General features: G+C 41.7%; 4 protein-coding genes across 5 annotated transcripts; all 4 read right to left on the bottom strand.

The window, feature by feature from the left end:
- Positions 1 to 243: 243 nt before the first annotated feature.
- Positions 244 to 3632, bottom strand: rsl1d1 (ribosomal L1 domain containing 1). Of its 2 annotated transcripts, none has more exons than XM_083993943.1 (9): positions 3546 to 3632; positions 3146 to 3285; positions 2911 to 3049; positions 2377 to 2525; positions 1734 to 1835; positions 1307 to 1400; positions 879 to 998; positions 650 to 796; positions 244 to 514 (listed from the first exon to the last, which is right to left on the bottom strand). In XM_083993943.1, the coding sequence occupies exons 1-9, from the start codon at positions 3582 to 3584 to the stop codon at positions 374 to 376; spliced, it is 1071 nt and encodes a 356-aa protein (XP_083850069.1). In that variant the 5' UTR covers positions 3585 to 3632; the 3' UTR covers positions 244 to 373. The 2 variants fall into 2 exon arrangements, with proteins under 2 accessions (XP_083850069.1, XP_083850070.1); XM_083993944.1 differs by having other exon boundaries at positions 244 to 511.
- Positions 3633 to 4630: 998 nt separating this feature from the next.
- gspt1 (G1 to S phase transition 1) lies at positions 4631 to 15448 on the bottom strand. The gene is made up of 14 exons (XM_083994710.1): positions 15000 to 15448; positions 14642 to 14686; positions 12678 to 12944; positions 12548 to 12581; positions 12226 to 12303; positions 11313 to 11493; positions 11021 to 11175; positions 10289 to 10429; positions 9362 to 9455; positions 6584 to 6664; positions 6235 to 6408; positions 5459 to 5548; positions 5169 to 5337; positions 4631 to 5070 (listed from the first exon to the last, which is right to left on the bottom strand). Exons 1-14 carry the CDS (start codon positions 15193 to 15195, stop codon positions 5018 to 5020), a joined length of 1758 nt encoding a protein of 585 aa, XP_083850836.1. The 5' UTR covers positions 15196 to 15448; the 3' UTR covers positions 4631 to 5017.
- A 368-nt stretch (positions 15449 to 15816) lies between these two features.
- Positions 15817 to 19623, bottom strand: dmc1 (DNA meiotic recombinase 1; the record flags this gene model as incomplete). The annotated part of the gene is made up of 13 exons (XM_083993780.1): positions 15817 to 15886; positions 16248 to 16364; positions 16472 to 16532; positions 16697 to 16811; positions 17004 to 17077; positions 17244 to 17335; positions 17549 to 17621; positions 17701 to 17742; positions 17854 to 17906; positions 18586 to 18668; positions 18800 to 18946; positions 19264 to 19308; positions 19567 to 19623. The coding sequence occupies 13 exons, from the start codon at positions 19621 to 19623 to the stop codon at positions 15817 to 15819; spliced, it is 1029 nt and encodes a 342-aa protein (XP_083849906.1).
- An 850-nt stretch (positions 19624 to 20473) lies between these two features.
- Positions 20474 to 23522, bottom strand: tomm22 (translocase of outer mitochondrial membrane 22 homolog (yeast)). The gene is made up of 4 exons (XM_083994666.1): positions 23230 to 23522; positions 22229 to 22347; positions 21715 to 21832; positions 20474 to 21575 (listed from the first exon to the last, which is right to left on the bottom strand). Exons 1-4 carry the CDS (start codon positions 23317 to 23319, stop codon positions 21501 to 21503), a joined length of 402 nt encoding a protein of 133 aa, XP_083850792.1. The 5' UTR covers positions 23320 to 23522; the 3' UTR covers positions 20474 to 21500.
- Positions 23523 to 23549: the final 27 nt, after the last annotated feature.

The following is a 23549-nucleotide window of genomic DNA, read 5'->3' as shown; positions in this document are numbered from 1 at the left end:
GATGAACAAAGTTATTCTTATTCTTATATTCAGAGTATGATTAATACTTCATCTACATGTTGAATGATTTATTTGGTCTAATTTATGGTGCTATTGATCTTCATGATTGGTTCTTATTTGTTGTTGCTACACAGTAAAGCACCATTTAAGCTTGGTTTTGGAAAGAGTGCTTGTTCCTTATTACTACATAAATGCTGTGTAAAGGCAAGAGAACATGTTGACAAAACACAACAGAGCCAAAGATCATTTATAATAACATTTATAATCGTTCAGACAAGGAAAGAAAGTGAATAAACTGTATGACGATTGTTCTATAAACAATCTGCTCGTGTATACCGTGTCAAATGTCCAGGTTGGGAGAATCAAGTGAGAATCATTTCACTTTAGGTGCTTTTCTTTTTACTTTGGCCTCGGTCTTGACGGCCTTCTTAGTCCCTTTGCTCTGAGCTTTAGTTCCCATCTTGACGGCGCTGGGTTTGGGTGCTTTCTCCAGCTGCTTCTTCTTCCCTGGCTTCTGCGAGAAACAGGGGAAATGAGTTTCTGAAATCCACTTTAAAAAACAGAACTGCAGACATTTCCCCAAACTGTCGATTAAAATAGTGAAATGTGGTTAAAGATTTTAAATCCAGCAGCGGTGAACAGCACTGACCTGCAGTTTAGGCTTTTTGATTGGCGTTTCTATGGGAACCAGCTGTGGGATTTCTTCCTCCTGCTCTTCTCCCTCCTCCTTCACCTCCGTCTTCACCTCCTCCTCTGCAGTGTTATCTGTCTGTTTTTTCTTCTTAGCTGCTCCTCCCTGAAAATCACAAACACACTCTGGTCATTTCAATAAATCCTAACACCACATCACAACGATCTGAGGACAAACTTGTTGTTACCTTTTTCTTGGGCTTTTCTGACTTCTCCAAAACCTTGGCTTGGCTGAGGTCTGAGGTGTAGATGGGCAGGGCCACTGACGTTTGACTTTTTATGTGGATGAGCTTCATCACTGGTCCTTTCTGCAAACAGCAACAACACAATAATCACGTCAGATCAAGCTAAAAGATGCATTAGTGTTTGGTTATTCGCTTGACTACATGTATATGAATTCAAGTTTGTGGGGATGGTATAATACAGTAATAATAATACAATCCTTTTTGAGTGACTGGCTCAGACAGCGAATCACTGACTGTGACCACTTCTCCAGAAAATATCAGTTCAAGGACGTGTTGACTCGCAGAATGAAAACTTATTGTCATTGTTCAGTGAATTTCTCCCAGCTGGCTGCACCGACCATGATGAAAACAAGACCAGTTAATAGACTCACCATTTGTAATTTGGCCACCACTGTTTGGACGGCTGCCTCGATATTCGCTGCGACCTCATCTGCAGCCATGCTGGAGTGGGCAACACGAGCCATACTGCAACACAGAGCCACCGTGCATGGTTACGTTTTTAAAGTGCACACAGTGACGGAGCTGGTTACGAGATCAATACAACCAGAAGCATTTTGTATCAAAGCTGTAGAGACAGACTCCACGGGAGGAGGAGGACCGTCTGGATTCACATCGAGTCTCTATGGCACCAGCTTGACCCTCATCAAACACTGAGCAGAATTGACTGGGTTGCTGAGGTGCAATTGATACAAGACAACACAATTAAACATCCTTCATGACATCTTGATTTGCCTTTTTGTTGAGATTTAATAGTAATATTTTTTTTTTGACGTGTAGAATCAGAGAAGTGAAGCTCACCAGCAGCAGCCTTTGTTGGTGACCTTCAGGCTGGTGCCCTGGATCACTCTCTGGATGTCTCTAGCCAGGTGTTTGCTCTTCAGGTTGACAGACAGTGGCTCTCTGGTACATAAACAGAAAGAACAGAACAGCTGAAGCTTAAAAAAACAATACAGATGCATAAAATAATTACATTGTAACACAAACATCTGCAGAGAAATAAGTCAGATTTTCATACAGAACATGTAAAAGAACTTGCTACCATGCTAAGGAACTGTCCATGCTATAAAAGGCCCATTACACCACTACTACACCTATTTACATAGGTTTTATTGTAACTTATTTTCTATTACCAAACTATTACCTGTCTGTTATTTCCCACTGACTTTTGATAAACGAATACATTTTTCTGGTTCCCATCTCATTCATTGTTACAGCTATTGATCATGCATTACTTTGTATTGGTTTGAATTTCTATCCATGTTAACTAAAATGCAGCAGTTAAAGACAAAATGACATCAAAGATTGTTTACATCTACAGTATCACACTTTCCTCCATTTGTTTAGCAACTGAATATGAAGCTGATTACTTCCTCCATATTGACAAAGAGCCACAACAAACAGACGCACAGCTTCCGGAGACACTCTGGTAACTGGTTCTTACTTTTTCCTTTCGTAGAAATGTTTTCCCAGATGGGATGGCAGCAGGCGGCGGACGCGGTCGTCTGAAAGAAACATGTCAAAGTTCCCCAACAGACGGCGCTTTGCCTCGTACGGTTTGTACTCTGTCCTCAGGGCCTTGTAGGGAATGATCTGCCACAGACACAGAGATATATTGTGATTAAAATCTCTATTAATAGGAAGTTTTAATGTTCATCAAACATCATGTTGGCTGGTAAATCACCACAAAGACCCCACAGACACTCCGTTTCCCTGAATGCATACAATATCTAATACTGTACATTTATTGATGCTTTTATTCTTGAGTGATGCGTCTGCTTCTCTGCTACTATTCATGCAAGACTGTTAATAAGATGAGTAAGAGTGATATTTATTACTATTAATTGTATGACTGTCATTGATGTTTCGGTTTTGTGTTCTTTGATGATGTTTTATAACACTGAAATAGGTGTAACACTGCAAATTTTGTCGCATTTTGTTGTATTGTAATGACAATAAAGGCTATACTGGTTGGTACCTCAGATATGTTTTTGATGCCTTTTGTCTCCAGGAGTTTCTTGTAAAACCTCTGCGTCTGATCCGGGGTCATGTTGGGCTCATCTCTGGTGAAGAGGCAGATCTCCTCTGTGTCAGTCCGCTGGCCATGGGGCAGGGGACTATGGGGAGAAAGTGAAAAGTCAATATCAGCTATACAACAATTGCAGGTCAGGCACGAATTAAGGCAGCGTCGTGTCTCTGTGTGTGGGACTCACATGCGGATGGTCTGAGCCTTTTTGGGGACCTTCCACAGGGTGAAGAGCAGGCTGATGTGCTGGGTGTCGTCAAGGAACAGAGAGTCGCTGGTGGACTTGGTTTTCAGGAAAGCCTGCAGAGCCTGAACGGCTTTCTTCACCTGACAGAGATAAGTCCACAGTTAAAAACACAGATACAAACAAACTCTAGTCTCCTTCCACAGCACACACTACTAGGGCACTGTCAATTAGCTTCGTGGCTAAAAGTTTCAACAGGAAAACAAGCCCGTTAATGCTAACTAGCGTGTTAATTAATCACAATAAAACTCATCATGGCCATGTAAATATCTATTAACCAACACGATACTTGTTTTTGTTTTGTTTTTTAAAGTTCAGCACTACGATAAAAGACGGTTTTTACCTGAGTCCCGTCCAACGCAACTTCTGTTTTATCAGCCATGCTGCCTGCTTCACGTGTAGACAAAAGCGGCGCATGCGCAGTCTGGCGCGGGCGACGTCACACGATACAAAACAAACTTTATTCAAACTGAGTGAATTGACAGGAGCAAGTTAAGATGGCGGCGACAACAAGTGATTTGTTTTGAGTTTCAGCTGCTCTAACTAAAGATTTAAAAACATAAAATGTCAAACTAGGTCTAACGTTTGTATGAAAGAACAATAAAGACCAAAATCTATTTGTTATTATTATTTATTATTATTATGTCTGAAGTTTGACAACTGTAATAAAGTTAAGCTGCCTGCAGTAACAGATAACTTGGTAATTATACTGTTATAGTCTGTACAGTGGCTTCATGGTTTCTTGTTAATCCTTCTTTTTCTTAAAGTAATTTAATGAGTTCATGTCTGCAGTTTGATTGTTTTTTCATTCATGACTGGGTGAAGTGTCCTAAGCATTCATTGAACTGTCTCCAATTGAAAATTAGTTCTACTTTCTCATGATGGGTGCAGATATTAATCTTCATATTCAAATCATTGCACTGAAGTATAGTGTTGTTAATAATAATAATAATGTTACAGTATATTACAGCCAAAAAGGTAAAAAAAGAAAAAGAAAAAAAAAAGGTTTAGCCGAACTTTGACCATATCAAAGTTAGTATTCACCCCTCGCACTTTACCAATAGATCAGAAAACCTTTCTGTTATTATTTTAACAGTGTCAAAGATGAAAGAAGCAACAAAACAGAACAAATACACATTTTCCATTGCAGCTTGATCATTTATTTTAGATTTAGATTATTGAACAGCTGTGTGTGTCTGTTTGTGTGAGTGTGTTTATCCTTGGTTCATCAGAGTAGTATGTGAGCTCAATCCAATTAAACCATCTCATGTGGAGAGAGACCAAACTAAAAAATTTTGGTACAGCAATCCTTAAAACCAAATAAAATGTCCACTGGATTCTTAATCCCACTCTTCAGAACGGAGATGTACTTTGCAAATTATAATTACAGGCTATCTGCTCTTTTCCAAGATATGAAATCTTTCTGTAGTTTGTTTTTCTTCCCCAAACTCAGTAACACTGCATCCATCTCCATTCTAAAAACAAATGGCGTGGCCAGCCGACGGCGCGGTTAGCTGTGGGAGTACAGAAGGGGGGGGCATGTAGCTACATTAGTGGCATAGCTGAGCTCTCAATATGAGAAAGCTGACACACTGGACTTGGTCTCTCGTTTCATATTGTTCGTCATAAAAACTGATTCAGTCTTGTTTTCTTCATTGGACAAAATTTTATTCTCCTTCTTCACTCCTTGTTGTCGTTGTTCTTCTCTTTAGCATAGTTGTGTGTAAAGAGAGAGTAGCTGTTTGGGTCGGCTCTAGCAGCGTTTCTCCTCTGGTAACGAGTGGAAGAACTCCATGCATGCTGCCACTGTCGCATTTAGTCCTTTTCTGGCACCAGCTTCAGCACTTTGCCAATGGCGATAGTTTTGCCTGGAGAAGCAGAGTATAAAAGAGATTACATAGCAAATGTGCTTTTCTTTACATCAGAACTGCGTTAAAAACAACGAAGAGAGGAGCGCTGATCTCACCTTCGTCTCGCAGTGTGAATCGTCCCATCTGAGGGAAGTCTTTGAAGGTCTCTAAGCAGATGACTCCTGCTGCCCGGAGCCTGGCGATACACACCTGGTCCTGCTTAACAAAGCGTGGTCGTGTTTTGCTCTTCTCACCGGTTTTCTTGTCCACCAGACAGATTAAGGCCTGTGGTCAGGATTTAAAGAGGTAAACCATGCTGCAGCCGGGCCAGGGGGGCATCAAAGCTTATAGCTACATTACAAACTACAAATAAATGTTTGAGCAACAACACAGACAGTTCACTTACTGTGATTTGCACTTCTTCAATGCAGGTGTGGATGTGAAGGACTGCATTGTAACCAGGACAAATGATTGATTTGTGCTCAATGATGACGATCTGAAAGGAAACGAGCAAGTGAGAATCAGGCAAAACGAAATTATAATAGTCAATATATTTCACTTTGAATAGTGTTCAAACAATGCAGGATACACTGTGATAAGAATTTCATCAACTCTCTCCCTATTTGCATCATTTGTATTCTAAAGTAAGCTGCAAAACTGAACCACAAGATGAATCTGTAAACGTGAGGTGAAGGTCTTTGTGTCCAGTATTTTGTCTCTGAAGGTCTGAGAGACAAAACACCTCAGTGCCGCCTCACTCTGTTCCAGCTGGCTTCTGTACACTCACTCTAAACACTTGACGATAAATCAAATCACCACGAAGCTCTGCATCAAACAGGCTGCTGAACGACTGCCTGCTACACCGACTGTGAATTAACGCCTGGTTTTAAAATGGACTGGTTCGCACAACCATCCCGCCCACAAAGACCCCGCGTGGACAGACCCTCTACCCAACCATTTGTAGCTGTTGCTATGCCAACACGCAGCAGACAGTGGCAGTAGAGCGTTTAGTCGAGTTGAGTTTTATCTGTTGGCACCAAGTTGAACACAAGAGAACAAATTTAGCATGTTGCTGTCAATATGTTTAATTTAAATTATCTTCCCACCGCCGATGACTCAGCATTAACACAGATGTACGATGAGAGCAGCTGCGCGCCACAACTTTCGCCATCTGGCTCTCACCTGTGCATCAAAGGTGCGACCAGAGTGGCAGAGGTTGTCAGGGCTACAGAGGATAAAACCAGGCAGGATCTCTTCCTCCTCGATGCCCTTCAGCCTCAACTTCAGGTTTTCCCCTGGAGTTGCGTCGTCCGTCTCCACATCATCGCTCAGCAAGCTCAGCACCTCCACAGTGTGCTGAAAGACAGTTTACAATAAACACATTATTTCCTGAATCCTTTGGGCTTCAGGGTCGTCTTTTCGCCCCGGCTGCAGCACATTTAATGTATGAATCAGGCCTTGAAGTTATTTCTAGTAATGGGTTTATTGGTCCCATGTGAGACAAGGCAAAGTCATACAGAGGAGATCTCACCCTGTTTGGCATCATGACCAGCTGCTGAGCTTTACTAATGCATCCAGACTCCAGCTTCCCCAGAATGACTGTGCCCATATCCTGTAAACCACACACACACACACACACACAAGTTGAAAAGAAAATCAGAACAATTCAAATTAAATATCGACCTCCACTTACGTCTTCTTGGCATTATTAATGTCTGCAGAGTGAATACAGGAGCAACCGGGGAAATAGAATGACTACACAGCTGGAAAAATGACATGAATCCTCACTTTCATTTCAAGTTCAGCTTTTCTTAAATGTAAAATCTTACATTAGTTGTTCCTATGTGTGTTCAGAGAATGACATTACTGTAACAGTGCAAAGGAATCACCTGATGGTGCCATCGTGCTGATAATACCCTGATGAAGTTGCACATAACTTTTCATTGTTGCAACACCATAATATTGTGCAATGCATTTCTGTCACTTGACCCATCTGTGTCACAATTACCTAGCAACCAATTTGATTGGTTAAAAAAACTAAAGCTTATAGAAACGCCTTGGACACACTCAGTTTATCGGTACAATGACAGTCAGTGAGAAAGTCTCAACTTAGAAAGCCATCACAGTTTAAAGAACAAATATTCTCACAAATAACCTTGTGTTTGTTTTTTGTATGGATTCATTAAACTTAAGCATTAGAGGCGCTGGGAGGTGGATTTTGTTACCTGGCCAGGCTAGCTGTTTCCACCTGCTTCCAATCTTCTAACCAAAAGAAGGTGAGTTGGAGTTATTATTAAAAAAATGTCCCCTTGGGGATCAATAAAGTATTCTGATTCAGATTCTGAAAATCTCATCTGCATTTCCTGTCTTAAAATGGCATAAAATTCCTTCAGCAAAAAAAGTTGCATCATTGAGGTAAAGTATAAAATCATTCAATTAAGTATTTTACCTTGATTTTGAATTGTCTTTACATCATAATTCCTTAATTACCTTTGTTAATTCAAAATGTTTTAGTGTTATTATGGGCTTTGCCAACACAAAGCACATAATAATCAGGGTAATTGTTTTGTTCACAGATCTATGGCCCTGCTGAAAGCTTGCTGTACAGTATGTCTTGGCAAGGCAGCCATTAGTATGCAGCACCCAGTTAACTGCACCCTAATCCCCTTACATCAGGACAACACCAGTTGGGACTACTTAGTCATATAACTGCTACATAAGGCTCTTACGCAATCACAGCAGGAGAAGTATTTACAGACTCAGACTCCTTAACTTTTTTTTTCTCAGTTTGCTGTTACAGCCTTATGCCAAAATCATTTCATTCATTTTTGTCACCCTCATCATTACTACAGTACATAGCCAAGACGAGGCTGGGGTGAGTGACAGACTCTGTTCAGACCTGGTGTCTGATACCAAGTGGGATCAGTTCAGGTGTGAACGCAGCAAGACACATGGCATTAATGAGATCCCAGGAGGTCTGGTAAATACATGTGTCCTACCTGAGTAACAAAGACTTTCACAATGAAGCAGAAATATTTAACCATTTCAAAAGGATACAACTTTGTTTCACTATAAGTGAAGTGTGTTGTGTTGCTCAACCCGTCTGCACCTGGCTCTCTCTCCCTCATACACACAACCGGTCTGTCTTGGATTGGAAGAGACGTCTGTCTGACTTTTTAATAGACTTGCTTCAAAAAAGTTTATAAAAGTCTGTTTCTGCTTTCGTAATTTTGGGATACTGAACATGGATTGATCAGAGGAAAACTTAAAGCAGAAGTAAGTGGTCCGGTCGTTTTCGCTAATGCTGCGTTCCAGGCAGGCTTTTGAAATCGTAAATTACAGCTTCAAGTCACAACTTACGACTTTGTAGCGTTCCAGGCAACCCACTCGTGTTTTTCCGACCTGTTTTACCGGTGAAAGTCACTATAACGGCCACTCGTAACTTCCGACCGGTGAACTCGTACCAGATCGAACTGGTACCACTTCACGGTCGGAAAAATACGAGTTTCCTTGAACGCACCATAACAGTCCTCGTCCCTACGTCACCACATTCACGGCGTTCCTTGGCTGCACACACAGCCCTGCATGCCGTTCTCTCTCCTCATTGGATAAAAACTGTAGGATACGATAAATGTTTTCTCCTCGGCTCAGAGCAGAGCAGAGTGACTGAGAGACCCGTGTTTCAGTCCAAACACTCTATGTAAGTGATTGCTGTCGGAAGATATAACTATTTAAGACTTATATTAACAAAAATATATCACTTACTTCTGCTTTAATGAAAGGATTTTGCATAAGGCTGTAACATAACAACATGTGGAAAAAGCTTAGGAAGTCTGAATACTTTCCAAATGCAGTGAAAAAACAGAAAGACAAGAAGATAAAAAGGAAAATATTTGATTTAAGAAAGGAAGAGCCAGTGATTAATGTAGGACGACTGAGAGATAATAACTTAATTCCACTAGTGCTAATCGTATACGTTGAATTGCTTCCAATGTTTAAACAGAATCATCGACGCCAAGAAACTGAATTATCTTAAAGAAGAACAACTATAATGACTTGCAGTGTGCGTGTATTGTATGTGTATGTGTGTGTACTGTATGTGGTGTGCTCTTGGAAAAATAATCCAAGAGGAACGGAAATAACAAACTGTAGAGGGAGCAAAGAAGATTTTGGCAAAGTAAACAAAAACCAGAAAAAATGTGACGCCCACGTATCTGCTGAGGACGGTGCGGTGGAGAAGACAAGCTGTCACACATTTTTGTTTTCCCGCTTTGCTGAGACACAGAATCAACGGCCTCCAGTTGCTCACCTTGTACTTGTCTACAATAGGTAGTCTGACTGGTCCATCGCTGGATCTGGTGAAGTTTGGCAAACTGTCCAGGTGGGAAATAAATGGCATACCCCTGGAAGAAGAAAAGAAATATGATGATCCATCATCAACTTGTGCAACTTGTGCTGTTAAAATGTCTGTCAGCGACTGTGTCTTCTTTCCTCCCAACAGTGATTTGTGATGCCATGCGACTTCTTTCAAGTGCACTCAGGCAGATGTTTTTTTTAATTAAATTTCTGATACAGCCGAGTATAAAGTCTGAAGCAGCAGATGAAAACGTCGAGGCAGCGTTCAGATAGATCCTGACTCCACACAAACCAATACATCAACCAAAACTTGAATGGTTCCAAAAATGATAAAGAACAGCAAAGAACAACCAAACACAAAGCAAACTAATCTGCTCAGTCTTTATCTGTAAGATCAATGACGTTTGAAGACAATAAGTTATAAATACAGTCTTATTTATGAGTTTTAGCACAATGTTTAGGACTTACTAAGTCACTCTAATGAACTTGTTATAAGTGCATGTCGACCAGCTTCACCTCTACTCTGTAATGTTAAAAGAATTATGCCAAAAAACAATCAATGTCTGAGCTGCTCCAGTCTTTCTGTTGAGCCTCTTCATACTCTTGGCTTGAAAACACAAAGCAGCTTTTACAGTTTTATAACATTAAGTGTAACTTGGTGTGTTTCATCACAGCCTGGGCTGACACTGTAATATAAACACACATTTTGTCATCATAAAACAAAGCATAACTGCTCAGGATTACTGCACTGTAAAAATACAACATCTAACATTTCCCACATGACCCATTCAAACTGACAAGTGGACAATGGACATTTGTTTTGTTTTGTTTTTTGGAGAAACCCACATGTGATGAGTGCTGCGTCACAGAGCTGACTTACGTGTACCAGGGGCATTCAGGTACAGGGTCCTTGAGGTTGGCACCTGTGAGTCCAGAGCAAGGCATAAAGTGGATGTCCTTCTTGGGGTTGAAGCCCACCTTCTTCAGAAATGGCACCAGCTTCTCCTTACACTCCTCATACCTGCAGCAGGTTCACAAAAAGAAGAGGCATTATTCAACAGAGAAAAACCATGTACAAAGATTTCAGAAGACAAATGTTGTTGAAAGCAACTGAATGAAACAGCAACATGGCATCGGTCCAAACCAGTTACAACATTCTTAAAGGAGTAGTTCAATATTTTGGCAAGTTGGTCCATTGCCATAATCCCTATAGTCATAGCAGTAGGTTTGTTACTTTTAATTGTCGGTGCAAGCTATTTTTAGAACAGCGGAGCAGAGCCGTGAGCTGCTCAGAGCTACGCTATGGAGGCTAATGGGATTTCTTGGTTTCCCTCATCAAACTCATCAAATACACAATCCAACAACTCCAAAACGGTCTGGTGGACAAGTTGTGACCTGCACATTTACCACGCTATGAGATAATAACATAACGTTACGAGAAAGAGTTGTTTTCGAGGTAAATTCATGCAAAATAGCTTATGTGCGTTCTATAGGGATTGTGGCAATGGGCCAATTTGCCAAAATGTTGAACTATCCCTTTAAAAAGTCACAAATAAACATGTCAACATTAATCTGCTGTTATTTTTTTTATATTTGACCGCTAAAGTTTCACCTCTCAAGGCTCCAGTTGACAGTGGGGTCATCCATCTTGTTAATCAGGACAATGAGATGCTTGACTCCTGCTGTTTTAGCCAACATGGCGTGTTCCCGCGTCTGTCCCCCCTTCTCAAAGCCGGTCTCAAACTCGCCCTTTCTCGCTGAAATCACCTGACAGGAAAAAATAAGCAGGGACATAGACATAGTTCCACATTTAGTGACGAACACTGAGAAAAAGCAACCTGTCATCTGCAAAGTTATGTACAAATATACAATATAACTGCGTGCTGTGTCCATGTCCATCTCACCAGGACTGCCAGGTCGGCTTGTGACGCTCCACCGATCATGTTTGGGACAAAGCTCTTGTGTCCGGGGGCATCAAGGATGGTGAAATGTTTTTTCTCGGTCTCAAAGTAAGCTCTCCCGACCTCCACCGTCTTCCCCTTGTCTCTCTCCTCCTGGTTTGTGTCCAGAGCCCACGACAGGTACCTGTAACGACCACGTTTATAAAGTGAGGTGATCGTTTCTCAGTTGAAGTGCTTCATGGGGTTTTCGGCATCCGATCGTGAGCGAACAAACCACAGTCCGTCTAAACGACTGTGGCGACTAAAAGCTGCAGCACGACTCAATTACTCCAGCACCTCAAACAGAGGCAGCAGCTGTGTGGGAGAAGTGTGCAGTGCAGCGCTGCAATTTGCAGAAGACGATGATGACAGCTCTAAAACTACTGCTAAATTTTCCCACAGTATCCCGTGTGAGAGGAGGATGTCTACGGAGGACAGACATTAAAGATGAGGTGGTGCCTCACATCCCCAAAGATATGGTGCACTTAATACACAGCTGAAAAGCCTGGCGTGGCGTCTGTAGTTTGCTTTTAAGGGGGGGTAAAAATCTATTAAAATCATATACCAGATGCTGTGTTGAAAAATCTGATTTTATTTATAGGCCATCTCACCCAGCTCGACTTAAAATTGTTGTTCTGGTGTGGCAACAAATTTATTGCATCACAATCAGCCTCCTCCACATGTGCTTGAATAATCTTCATCTAATTTCAAAGTGCTAATATAATAACATTTTCGAGTCTAAATTTAGAGTTTCTGGAGGCCTCATCAACATATTTTAGAAAGTGTGTTGTAAATCCATTCAAATGTATTAAAGACAATATAAAAAAATATCTTCAAAGCATCCTATTTTCAGACAAAATAAAAACTACACTCTCACCATGTCTCCCTGTTCTTCTCTTTCGCTTCTCTTTCATATTTTTCCAGGGTTCTCTTGTCCACCATTCCAGTTAAGTACCTGACAAGGAAAACAACAAAGTTTAGTGAAATTTGACAAAACAGGTGATGCTGTTTGTTTTGACTTGTTTTGAAGTATAAAATCGAAGCTTAACCTGAAAAATAATGTCGTTGTTGGCGGCCATAGTGGCATCAGCTACAAAGTGCATTTAAGATCACATTTATTGAAATGTATTTCATACAGATTTGAACTGGTCTCCCTAATCACTATGATCGGCTGATGAGACAACAAATCGATGACTCACATTATCTGTCCTCCAATGGTTGATTTGCCAGCATCTGACACATGCAAACAAGAGGAAATCATTTAAGATTATTAAAACTTTACATTAATTTCTCCAGATGAAATATTATCCACACATACACGGGACGCACCCACGTGACCGATGAAGACCACGTTCACATGCTCCTTCTTGGGGGCATCTGGTGGTGCCGGGGCCACTTTGGGGACGGGCATCTCTTCCTCTTCCTCCTCCATCATCTCCTCATCCTCCTTTCTGGCAGCGCCCTCCTCGCACGCTCCTCCTTCGCCCAGTTCCTCCTCTCCTCCACCTCCTCCGCCTCCTCCTGGCTCCTCCTTCTGTTCCCACGTCTCCTCCTCTGTGGTCATGTCTGCCTCCGTGCCTCCATTCTCCACCGGAGCTGGAAAAACACACACACACACACACACATTCACTACACCTACAGACCTGCTACTTCTCTGTAATGTCTGGATGCCACAGACAACTCACAGCTTGGAGGGAGGAGGATCAAAACATAGTTTTTTTGGCTGAGATGAGAAGTTGCAGACAGTGCGCGAGTGAATGTTGAGTGATTCTACATCCTGGACTTTATTCAAGCCACATTTCTGCCAGTTTTTTTTTTTTCTTTTTGCCACATTTGTACTGACGAGATCCTCTCATGCACATTCAAACACATACAGAGACACAGAGCTGCTCACTCATTCATCTGCACCTCAGTCACCACGGTTTATCTGAGAGATTATGTTTCTTTTGTGAGTTATGATTGGTAATTATTGCATATTGTGCAGGTCTATGTTTGTCTTGTCATTTCAAATAAATCATCGGGAACCAGTCTCAAAAAAACAAATGTTTGACATATAATTTGTACACTTAAAATGAAATACACTGCAGTTAAAAGACCAAACATGTCAGAGTCACAGAAATGTTTGTGCTATCTCAACAGCTGCCTTTCTGCTTTCCAACCCTAAGGTCAACTGTTGATTGTGTTCTTGCACGGCTGCAAAGATAACACCAGTGGTGTTTGATTCCCAGGTGCACCGACTACTACTGCCAACTCTACCTTGAAACTACACCAGCAAACTATCACATAATGGCACATGTTCTTACACTGAAATCACCCTCACACACACAAAAAAAAACTCAGCTGTGTTTCGTCTTCTCGTCCTGTCCACAATGTTCTGCAGAACAAACAAATACAACTCTAAAACAGTAACAAGAGCCCAGTGAAATGTGCTGAGCGCTGCAGAAGAAGTATCTTCCCATGGCAACACACAAATAAGCCTCCAATTTCTGTAACTAAGAAATTATGCAGCCCAGCAGTCATGTACAATGCCTATTTTCTTCTCGTGCCTGGTCCTTTATAATCAGCCTGAGAAATTGCTACTGGCAACTCAGAAAGCCGTTTGTGCCCCAACTTTATTATATGCTGTAATTATATTTGTCTTTCAGACATGTTGGGAGAAACTTGAAGGGGTGAGCGTGAGAACAAACATCATCATGAACACATACAGTATATCTGATGATTTAATTTTGTGTCCAGCTACAGCGCTCGGCCTCTCCACCGAAACACAAAAACACCACCAGGTTTTTGTAACTTGAGTCGAGGCGCACAGCGGTCCAGGCCAGGCCCAAAATTGTGAATGAACCTGACTTAGGCAGCAAAAAAACAAACATTTTTTTCTGCAGTGATCAAATACATTCAGTTGCTGTGACACACAGCTGGTCAGGGCCTTGGACATTCAGTACTTGACACATATCGCAGTGTGTGCCAATGGGATGTCTATTTCAGGCATGGACAAGTGAGGTTGCATCATATTTTACGTAGGCCCCTGCACATGGGTTTTTACCAACGCCAGCAGTCTAAATACAGTCCAGCAAGTTACACTGCAAGCAGAGAATCAAAAGTGAGCATGCAAGCTTTCCTGCTCTGCATGGGGTTTGGTGTTAGATTTCAGTTCTGGCAGCACTTAAAATGTGCACACCTGAACCTATACACCTACTTTCATGTGGTATAAAAACAAGAAACTGCCTTGACAGCCAGGTTTGTAATGTAATAACCTGCACAGGCAGTGTGTGGAGTGAACTGTGGATGCATACCGGCTGTTTCTGCTATCTCCATACTGGCAACTGGATCAGGGGCACCTTAGAGGAGAAAAAACAAAGCATGTCAAAAACTTTCATAAATATTTATTAGACATGGGGTGGTCACGGTTTCACGTCTTGTTGTGACAGTTACTGCGTAGTAAGTAAGCTATAGCACCGTAACGACACATGACTTAACACTGGAGAGGGGGGGACTTGTTGATTAGTTAGTGGGAAATGCGATAACTGTGGCAGTGGCTGGACTGAGCGCAGCGAGTTGCAGACAGGAAAAAGGCTCATCTAGCTGGATTAGCAAAGCATGCTAGCAAGTACAGCTAACTTCCCAGCTTGCAGCTGTCTGGCTCTCACCCACCGTCTGTGGCCGGCATCTCCACGGCGCTGGGCTGGAGGAAGCTGGGCACGAACACCGGGGCGTTGACGTTGGGGACAAACGGCTTGGCGTTGACGTTGAGGGCGGCGAAGGCGCTCGGCAGCCCCGCCGCGGCAGCCGGGGCCTCGGCATCCTCCTCCAGCTCCCACGAATCCGGGGCTGTATCTCTCGGGTCCATCGCCGCTTTCTCCGGAGTTGACACGCTCTCCACGACCGAGAAGGGCGGACGGTTTTGGCGGCTCCGTTAAAACGCGTTGAGTTGCTGGTGTGTTTTAGACTCTTAGAAACACGTTTGCTGGAGTCCCCATCGCTTTGTTAAGCCTTTGCTCTACCAAAGCATATGGATCCCGTGTAGCCGACGAGAAGTGGGTGATCAGCCGCTGCTCGTCCCGCTGACACCGCTAGAGGCCAGCACCGGACCTCTGCTGCTGTCACTGTCACGTTACAGCAGTGTGTGTGTGTGTGTGTGTGTGTGTGTGTGTGTGTGTGTGTGTGTGTGTGTGTGTGTGTGTGTGTGTGTGTGTGTGTGATAAATCTAACTTAACACCCATATTAAAAAAGAAACAACAAACTGTAGTCTTACTTTCTTTATATTACAATCTCTGAAACAATACAGCAAAGTATATAAATAGAATAAATATCATAGCACCATTGTACAAGATTGACAATATGACTGTGAGAAGTTATATAAAGTTTTAAAATTCAAATACATAAATCCATTGCAAATCCATAACATAACTTTGCACTGACTGGGGCAGCGAACTGTGCTGCTAACACCTGTGTCTCCTCCCCTCTTCCTTCACTCCTTGGCATCGGTGACGCCTCCACCAGAGATGGCGAAGGTTGCCTCATTCTCAGGCATGTCGGGACTAGAGCAAATCACAAAGAGATAAATAAGCAGAGCAAAACGTGTTTCAGAGCTGCAGCGAAGTCAACAGACCTTGAGTTCAACCTGTTTTTATTATTAAAAGAAAAGTCCAAGTCTGTGTCATTCAGCTCTGAAGTCATGTCTTTGCTCCTCAGACAAAGAGATTACACAGATTATTCTGGCAATTACAATAAAATCCATGTATTATAAACCAGCCATCCAGCCTTCACCCTGTGTCGGCTAGACAGCAGTGAAAGACAAAGGTGCTACATACTGTAACCTTCCTTGAATTCAGACAAAATAATAATACATTTTAAAGTGTTTTGCACACTATGAAATGCCACTAATGTGGTTATCATTACCTGTCAAATATTTTGGCAATCCTCATCTCTCCTCGTCCCTTCCTCAGGCTGATCCGTGTGGTTGAGGCGTGGGCCAGGATGTGCCCACCAATCGGCTTCTTGGGATCAGCTTGAAATCTTAAATGGAGAAAAATATAAAATATTCTCATCAAATCTTTTAACAGCATTGCTCCAAATGCTAAACTATATTCTAGCACAAAACCGGGTGAATCTGCATCTCTTACGTCATTCCTGCCCCAGGATCAGCTGTCATTTGGTTGGTGACAAACACAGCTACGTTGTACTCTACAGTAAACATAAATGATAGTCAGAAGATATCTCATACCTGGGTAAAATTACTTTTGTATTGTATGTTTGAGGCCACCACAACTGCACCTTGCAGACATAGTTGTAAATAAGTGTTTAATGTTTGTGCTTTTTACATAAATAAAGCTCTCTTTGGTTCAGACCTTCTGAGATCTTCTGCAGTCTGGAGAGCATCTGCGCCAGTTTCTGCTGCCGCTCAGCCAACTCTCCCCGACCAGAGAAGTCTACTCTGAACAGAGCCATGATGGAGTCGATGATCTGGCACCAGGGACGAACAGACAAGAGTGAGACTCAAAGGTCTGAAGCCAAGAAGTCATCCTACTTTTAGACATCATTCTTGATGTTTAACGCGGTCACAATCTCCCACCACTGCAGGGAATGATTCAGGTAGAGGAAGAGGTACAATCAAAGAAACCATGCACTTGTTTTTAGAGTTTGTTTTTCTCTCACCAATAGTTTAAACACTCCTCCCTCCTCATGGAATTTGGCTGCGACAAAGTCTAACAGCTCCATCTGGTGTTCACCTGAGGAGAGAGCACAAACAAAAGTTTAAAAGAGCAACATAGTTTGATAACATCACAAGGAGACAGTGTGTTAATAAAAACTGCTCTGGTTTTGTCAAAACACAAATGTAAAAAGGCACACAATCAAATTTTAGTGGTCTAAATTAAGTGTAGTGTCTGTTCCCACTGGTATAGGCCCGGGCATAAAGCACGTTATCCAGCACAGCATCGTGGTCCACGTTGAACCTGTCGGCGATGTCTTTCAGTCTGTCTGGACGACTTAAATGTGACAGGCAGAGGTCAAGGATCATGTCAGACGGCGCAGGTACGTTCTCATACATACTTAAGAAGTATTTCTCTTTAACATGTTTGCTGAAGTTAGTTCTGATGCAGGCTTAAGTATTTTAACATTCATATTGTCTGTTGAAAATTAAAGCATCATCCACAGTCCACGTCATACTGCAGTGATGTATCGCATAATTGTAAGGATACAAAGTGTTCTCTGTGTCGATGAAGATGACTTTCCCGCCTGAATAGCCGTCCTCACCTGGCATCTGAGCAGAGACTAGACAAAGACACCACAGAGCCTGTTTAATGCAGTTAACTACTTTGGTGCAGGCATTTTAAAAAGGCTCCTCACTCACCACAAAGTGTGTGAGACAGCTGAGTTTTCCCCGTGCGAAACTCTGTTGGATTAAACGATGTAGAGAGTTTAGAGCTAAACGATGAAAACTGAGTTATATTGTATCAGTCTAATCACACACATTATATTTAACTACAATATGACATCTTCTCACCTCCAAAAGCCTCTGTGATGGCCATACTCTCGACACCTCCACCCAAAAGTTTACTGCAAAAATAAAATACGTCATTGTTTGTAACAGGTGTGCTGGTGGTAGGTTATTACATTATATTTAAAGGGACAACGAGGAGTTTTGGAAAAGCGAAGCGTTTTCACAACTACATTTATGAGTCTCCGCACGCACCGTGAAATTATTTGACCGGCGCAAGACAGACTCATGTTTTCATTCATCAAGAATTAAAGTCAGAGGTTCGAAGACGATCAGATACCGTCGTAGTTCCGACCATAAACGGCGATTCGGCGGTGTTATTCTCATGACTCGCCACGAAACCAAAAGTAAAGAAACGTTGGTTGGCTCGACCAGCATTTCCGCCACCACTAATAATAACAAAATAACGATAGAGACAAAACAATATATTTATCGAAAATGGAGCCATTAACAAGTGGTAACGTAGATTCATCCACATTAACATGAGACTTTTTTATAACCAAATAGAAACTCCTCATTGTCCCTTTAAACAGATTGACAGCAAGCAAAACTAGGTTTTTAATTATTATCCACCAAGCAACAGTGTTGGGGGAAAATGTCAGTGTTTATTGAAAACGTATTGATATCTCTACTGGTGCTAAAGAGTTCTGTGAATGCACATGATACAATCTGTTATAGTATGTTCATTAGCCGCAATCCTCAACCTACATGTTCTGAAAATTAAGAAAAAATCTTAACTCGAATTCCTGACTTCCAGTTGTGATGTGGAAAACCTGCTTCCTCTTCGCGCTGTACTCGAAGGCCGTCAGGAAACCAACGTTCTGTAGTATAAAGGAAATTACATCACATATTGAATGGTTTTGCTAATCTCACTTCTCCATGATTTCAGTCCAAGGCCACGAGGAGTTACTGGTACAGGTTTAAGAAATCACAGAATAAAATCCTGTTTTACCAGCATTTTCCCTGCAGCTTCTTTGATTTTTTCCACTTTTGCTTCTGACAGGCCCTTGATGTTGCACAGAGCCTTGCGTGTAGTCATCTGGATCCCCTTCACAGTGCAGATACCCACTGTCTTCAGCTTTTTGATGTCTGCCATATTCTGTCGTCACAAGCAAAGAAGGACTGAGAGAGGCTTTGTATCCTGTTTGTGATCACGTTTTTTTAGTATCCTGGATATAGTTTGTGCACATAAACAGCTTATCCTGATTTCAGAAATCTGAATAAACCTTTTTTCAGCTTGTAGATGGAATGAAAACAATATATTCAGGTTACTAAATCTTATAATGGCCAAGATGTGAGAAATCACAGGGATACAAACAACTAACATTATCCTTTTTTAATATAAATACCATATCCTGAAAATAATCAAAGGCTATATATATATATAAGTATATATCAACCCTGTTGTTTACTCACAATCCCATGTTTCTGTAGCAGGTCGATGTCTTGGAAGAAGGACTCCTGTTCAGAGAAAAGAAAATTTAAACTTTATTAATGAAGTGAATACAGCATTTTCTTGAAAAACAGATAGTTTAACTAACTTGTAAGTTATTTTAAAGAAAATTATTTCTTTACACTGTCTGTGGCCCATGCTATCAGGACTGGATTTCTGCTATTTTTAGACACTGACAGCAACCTGTGGGGCATTTTCTATTCCTGGAAATCCATTGTTTAGTAAGCAAATATGAGTTGAATAAAAGACTAGCAGGTTTTTCTCACATCATCATCCTGGAAACCGGTCTCATCATCAACAACCTGATCCTCTGCAGCTTTCATTTCCAATGGATTAGGGGCCAAAGGCTGAGGATGAAATGTATTTTCAGTCAGAAAGGATTTTCAGCCATGGCGTCACATTTAGCTAACGTTAACCTTTCTAAGCTAGTTAGGCTATTAGCTGCCAACAGCTCACAAAATAAACAAAGAGACCTAAATATTAAAGTTAACGATTTATCGTCGAATATGTGAACTAGTACGCAACGACAATGACTTACTGGAAGAGAAAATACCTTTTAAAGTTTCGAAATGTGTGGCTCTTTGGTCCTTGAACAAAAACCTTCCTTCGACGACTGGCGGGAAAATCTTTCTTTAGATGCGTTCAAGTGCAGCCGGAATTTCACATTCCATACATTTACAAGTTGAACAAACATAAATGTATCTCAACCACTTGTTAGTGATTTTTTTCTCTACTTTCGTCAAAAATGCCGAGTTTTGTGAGTTTTTTTTTTATTTTTTAATGTCAATATGTACCTGCTCTAAGATAAAATGAAGATGTTCCCATTACAAACGCCAGAGTTGAAACGGAGCTGTGAAGGCATGAAACACCTTCAATTTTCCAGATTTTCTGTTTGTTCGCTAATCATGATCATTGGTCACATCTGCGTTTTTCTTGTTGCCTTGACAATGGTGTACAGTTGAGCTTCACAGCTGTTTTGAGGCAACCTAGGTAGCCTTTTAATTTGTAAATATAAAATATAGTTTTTCGTGTGTTGATATATTACATTATAGTGGTATTTCTGGACATTCATTCTAAATTAATTTGTAACTTTATGCGCAGTTGAATAACTTAATGTTCAATGAAAATACACAACCAACATGCTGGAAGAAAACACATGGCTTCTCATTTAATGTGGTCTTTTTAATTACAGTCACAGTCATGTTGAACACAAAACAGAGAAGTGGGTTTGCTTACTGATTGGAGGTAACAGACTTGTCACATGGATGGCAACAGAGAAAAGAAGGAAACATTCTCCTTCTCTCTCTCTCTGGGTAATATTGAGACTCTTTTTTGACTCTGTTGACAGTCTTTGGACAAAATAATTTTGTATCATGTAATAGACATAAAATAACACAATCTTTCAATTGCTGAATGTCATGCCATCTGGTCTTTTTCTGCATTATACAATCTCTTGTTGAAATCCAGATAAATATCATAAACCGTTACCCATGACAAGTTTGAAGTGAGAGGCGTTGCACTTTGACAAACATATATAGCACAATGGTGTGTGTGTGTGACAAATGAACAGTCATAACTGCACCACATAGAAAAGAGTGTCATTTAGCATGTAGAACTTCAAAAGGCCATTCTGCAGACCACATTCCTGTCAATTAATATCGTGCACAGTATGCTCCACTCGTCAGATATCCCATTAAACACAACTCTCCATTTACAAGTGGAACCAGTAAGCACATGACAATGGACAAGAACGGCCAACAAAAAGTCTTAACGTTCTTCAGACTGCAAACATTAAAACACACGATTGGTAACTCTTAAGATTTTTTTCCTCTGTTCATCCACCTGTACCTGCTTTCCTCTACATAACACATTATTTATGCTGATATAAGTGTTTATTTTTTAAAATAGAAAAAGAAAGTAGGAGCAGTGCTCCTGGAAATCAGTCTCTGCATGATGTTGGAGTAAGGAGAGACAGTGAGAGAGAAGTTGTAGACGCGCTTCACATCCTCCTCCTCTGATCGCATCAGCTCACCCAGTGTTTGGATTGAGCCTAATTTTGCGTCGTTCGTACACAGCTTTGTTTATTTTAGAATGACTGCAGTTCTTTCTTCTTCCCGGTGGTCTCTCTGTCTCTCCTTGTGAGCGACCCTGCTGCATCGCCGTCAGCAGATCTCAGGCTCATGTTGGCCCCTCCTGTCCCTCACATCTTGCCAGGCGCTGGAGGCATCATGCCCGGCATCCCACCAGACATTCCAGTGTTGGGTCCCAATAAGATCTAGAAGGGAAAGAGATTGTTGAGTTGATATGATAGGCACATTTTTCATTACAATTCACAATTTCTGTTCACACTGCATTCACTTGCTTCCCCACATCTGCATAAATCACACACCACACACATTCACATAAACACTCACTTGTCTCTGCTGCTGTAGCTGCTGCTGCTCCAGCTGTAGCCTTTCTGTCTCAAACACCACAGGCAGCACCAGGATCATGAAGGAGGTAGTACCAACCCAGAGCGCAGAGCGGGAAAAACTAAAACAAAACAACAACCTGCGTTAAGATATGTGACTCACTGGTTTGAATGCATTAGTCCAGTTTCTTTCTTTTTTAAAATATTATTTCAGCGATTAATAACATTATTTTTTTTACAGTGTATGCAGACAGGAAAAGCAGGGCAGAGGGGGGGGGGGGGGAACATGCAGTAAAGACCCTGGGATGTCGAGGTCAGCCTTGACATGTGGTACACACTCTACCATCAGTTTACATGACTGACCCAGGTTACCATTATGCAAAGTAAAAAGCGATGTGTAACCAGGTAGTAGACAAGACTCAAGAACTGTTACGGAGATTAAATCTAGGGATTTGAAGTTAATCTCTTGATCACACACAGTAGTTGGAGAGCCTACATGAACTGATAATGAGACCTACCTGTAAAACTTCTTCATCAGTGAGACGGAGCACTGTGCAGACACCTCCGCAGCTGATCGTACTGTATCAGGAAACATCTCTGTCAGGCCCCACAACCTCTCAGCCAGTGTCTCATCCAGCTGAGGGACACAGACACAAACAACAGACACAAAACGTTACTACTAAAACACTGCAAGGAGGAAATCAAGTCATTCTAATCATGAATAAGAACAAATAAAACCACATTAATTGATCAACTTGGTAAATAAAGTCTGCCCACCCTGGTTTGCTAAAGATTGGTTTGACTTGTATTAACACATGGGAGATTCTCTCACTAATAGAAGACCTATTATCTGAGGCAGAGGTCTTCAACAGGGTACTGCAGAGGGGGTCGCAGAATTTTTATATACTTTTTCGTTTCAACATGTATGATACAAATAAAAGCCTCAATTGGAATAGCTTGTCTGCATGATTATCATGCAATTGACAGACAGTGGTATCAGTGAACAGGGTCTGTTTATAAATGGCAGTGGCACAGCCCCCTACTCACTGCATCTGTACATGTTTGATATATGAACATGTGTATTATTTCAATAGCTTAGTGGTGGATGCACAATAACAAGGTATGTTTATACATGTCACTAGGCCCAGTTTAATATAAAACACAGTTTTATACAATATGGGGGTCCCTGCTCCATCTCTCCCTTCAGTTTGAGGGTCCCTGGCCTGAAAACCGTTGAAGACCCCTGATCTAAGGCAATAACACAGAATCAATTGATACAAAGTTAGATATATATTCATAGCTGTAACATCTCCTACTTGCAGCACAGACCACGTTTTCTAACCGGGTTACTCCAAAGCTAGAAGACAGTTTCAGGTAGCCGGCTAACTAGCCCTGCTGCAGCCGTGCTAACTATCCGTGCTACTCAAGAAGAGGACAAAGTACAAACTCTGTGACTTTATATCTGAATGTGTTTTCATTCATATCTGCCGAGTGCCCTTGAATGCGTGTAGATACTTACATCTTCATCTTCATCGTCGTCGATCTCGTCCTCGGGGGGCCGGGTGGACACCGGGCCCGCGGCGGGGGACAGCTCCTCGATCGTGGCCATGTCTCGTGCTCTCCGTGGGGCTAGGTCAGCTGCTGCGTGGGGGCGAACAGGTCGCTAGAAATGTGCCACGGTGGGTTTAGTTTAGTGTCGTTTGTGAACACTTCCAGCCGGCTTTCAATGAAGCTAATGCTAAGAGACGTGCATCCGTCTGCCGACAGTCTGAGGTCACAGGCAGAAAACGTGAAGCTCGTCAGGTCGGATGACGTCAGCGGGGCCAGGGGTCAGTCGAG

This window comes from Trachurus trachurus (assembly GCF_905171665.1).
Source record: "Trachurus trachurus genome assembly, chromosome: 19".
Lineage (NCBI taxonomy): Eukaryota > Metazoa > Chordata > Actinopteri > Carangiformes > Carangidae > Trachurus > Trachurus trachurus.
Note: the sequence above shows the minus strand (reverse complement) of the source record. Positions and strands in the feature narration are given on the sequence as shown.

Coding starts and splice junctions, on each gene's coding strand:
- tomm22 (XM_083994666.1), bottom strand. CDS start 23,319: ATGGCCACGATCGAGGAGCTGTCCCCCGCCGCGGGCCCGGTGTCCACC. Junction 22,348..23,229: donor ACGACGATGAAGATGAAGAT/GTAAGTATCTAC, acceptor TGTGTCCCTCAG/CTGGATGAGACACTGGCTGA. Junction 21,576..21,714: donor AGCTACAGCAGCAGAGACAA/GTGAGTGTTTAT, acceptor TTTCCCTTCTAG/ATCTTATTGGGACCCAACAC.
- rsl1d1 (XM_083993943.1), bottom strand. CDS start 3,584: ATGGCTGATAAAACAGAAGTTGCGTTGGACGGGACTCAG. Junction 2,526..2,910: donor GCATCAAAAACATATCTGAG/GTACCAACCAGT, acceptor TGTCTGTGGCAG/ATCATTCCCTACAAGGCCCT. Junction 999..1,306: donor TGGTGGCCAAATTACAAATG/GTGAGTCTATTA, acceptor TGCTGTTTGCAG/AAAGGACCAGTGATGAAGCT.
- gspt1 (XM_083994710.1), bottom strand. CDS start 15,195: ATGGACCCGAGAGATACAGCCCCGGATTCGTGGGAGCTGGAGGAGGAT. Junction 12,582..12,677: donor GGTCTTCATCGGTCACGTGG/GTGCGTCCCGTG, acceptor TGCATGTGTCAG/ATGCTGGCAAATCAACCATT. Junction 12,304..12,547: donor ACCATTGGAGGACAGATAAT/GTGAGTCATCGA, acceptor TTTCCTTGTCAG/GTACTTAACTGGAATGGTGG.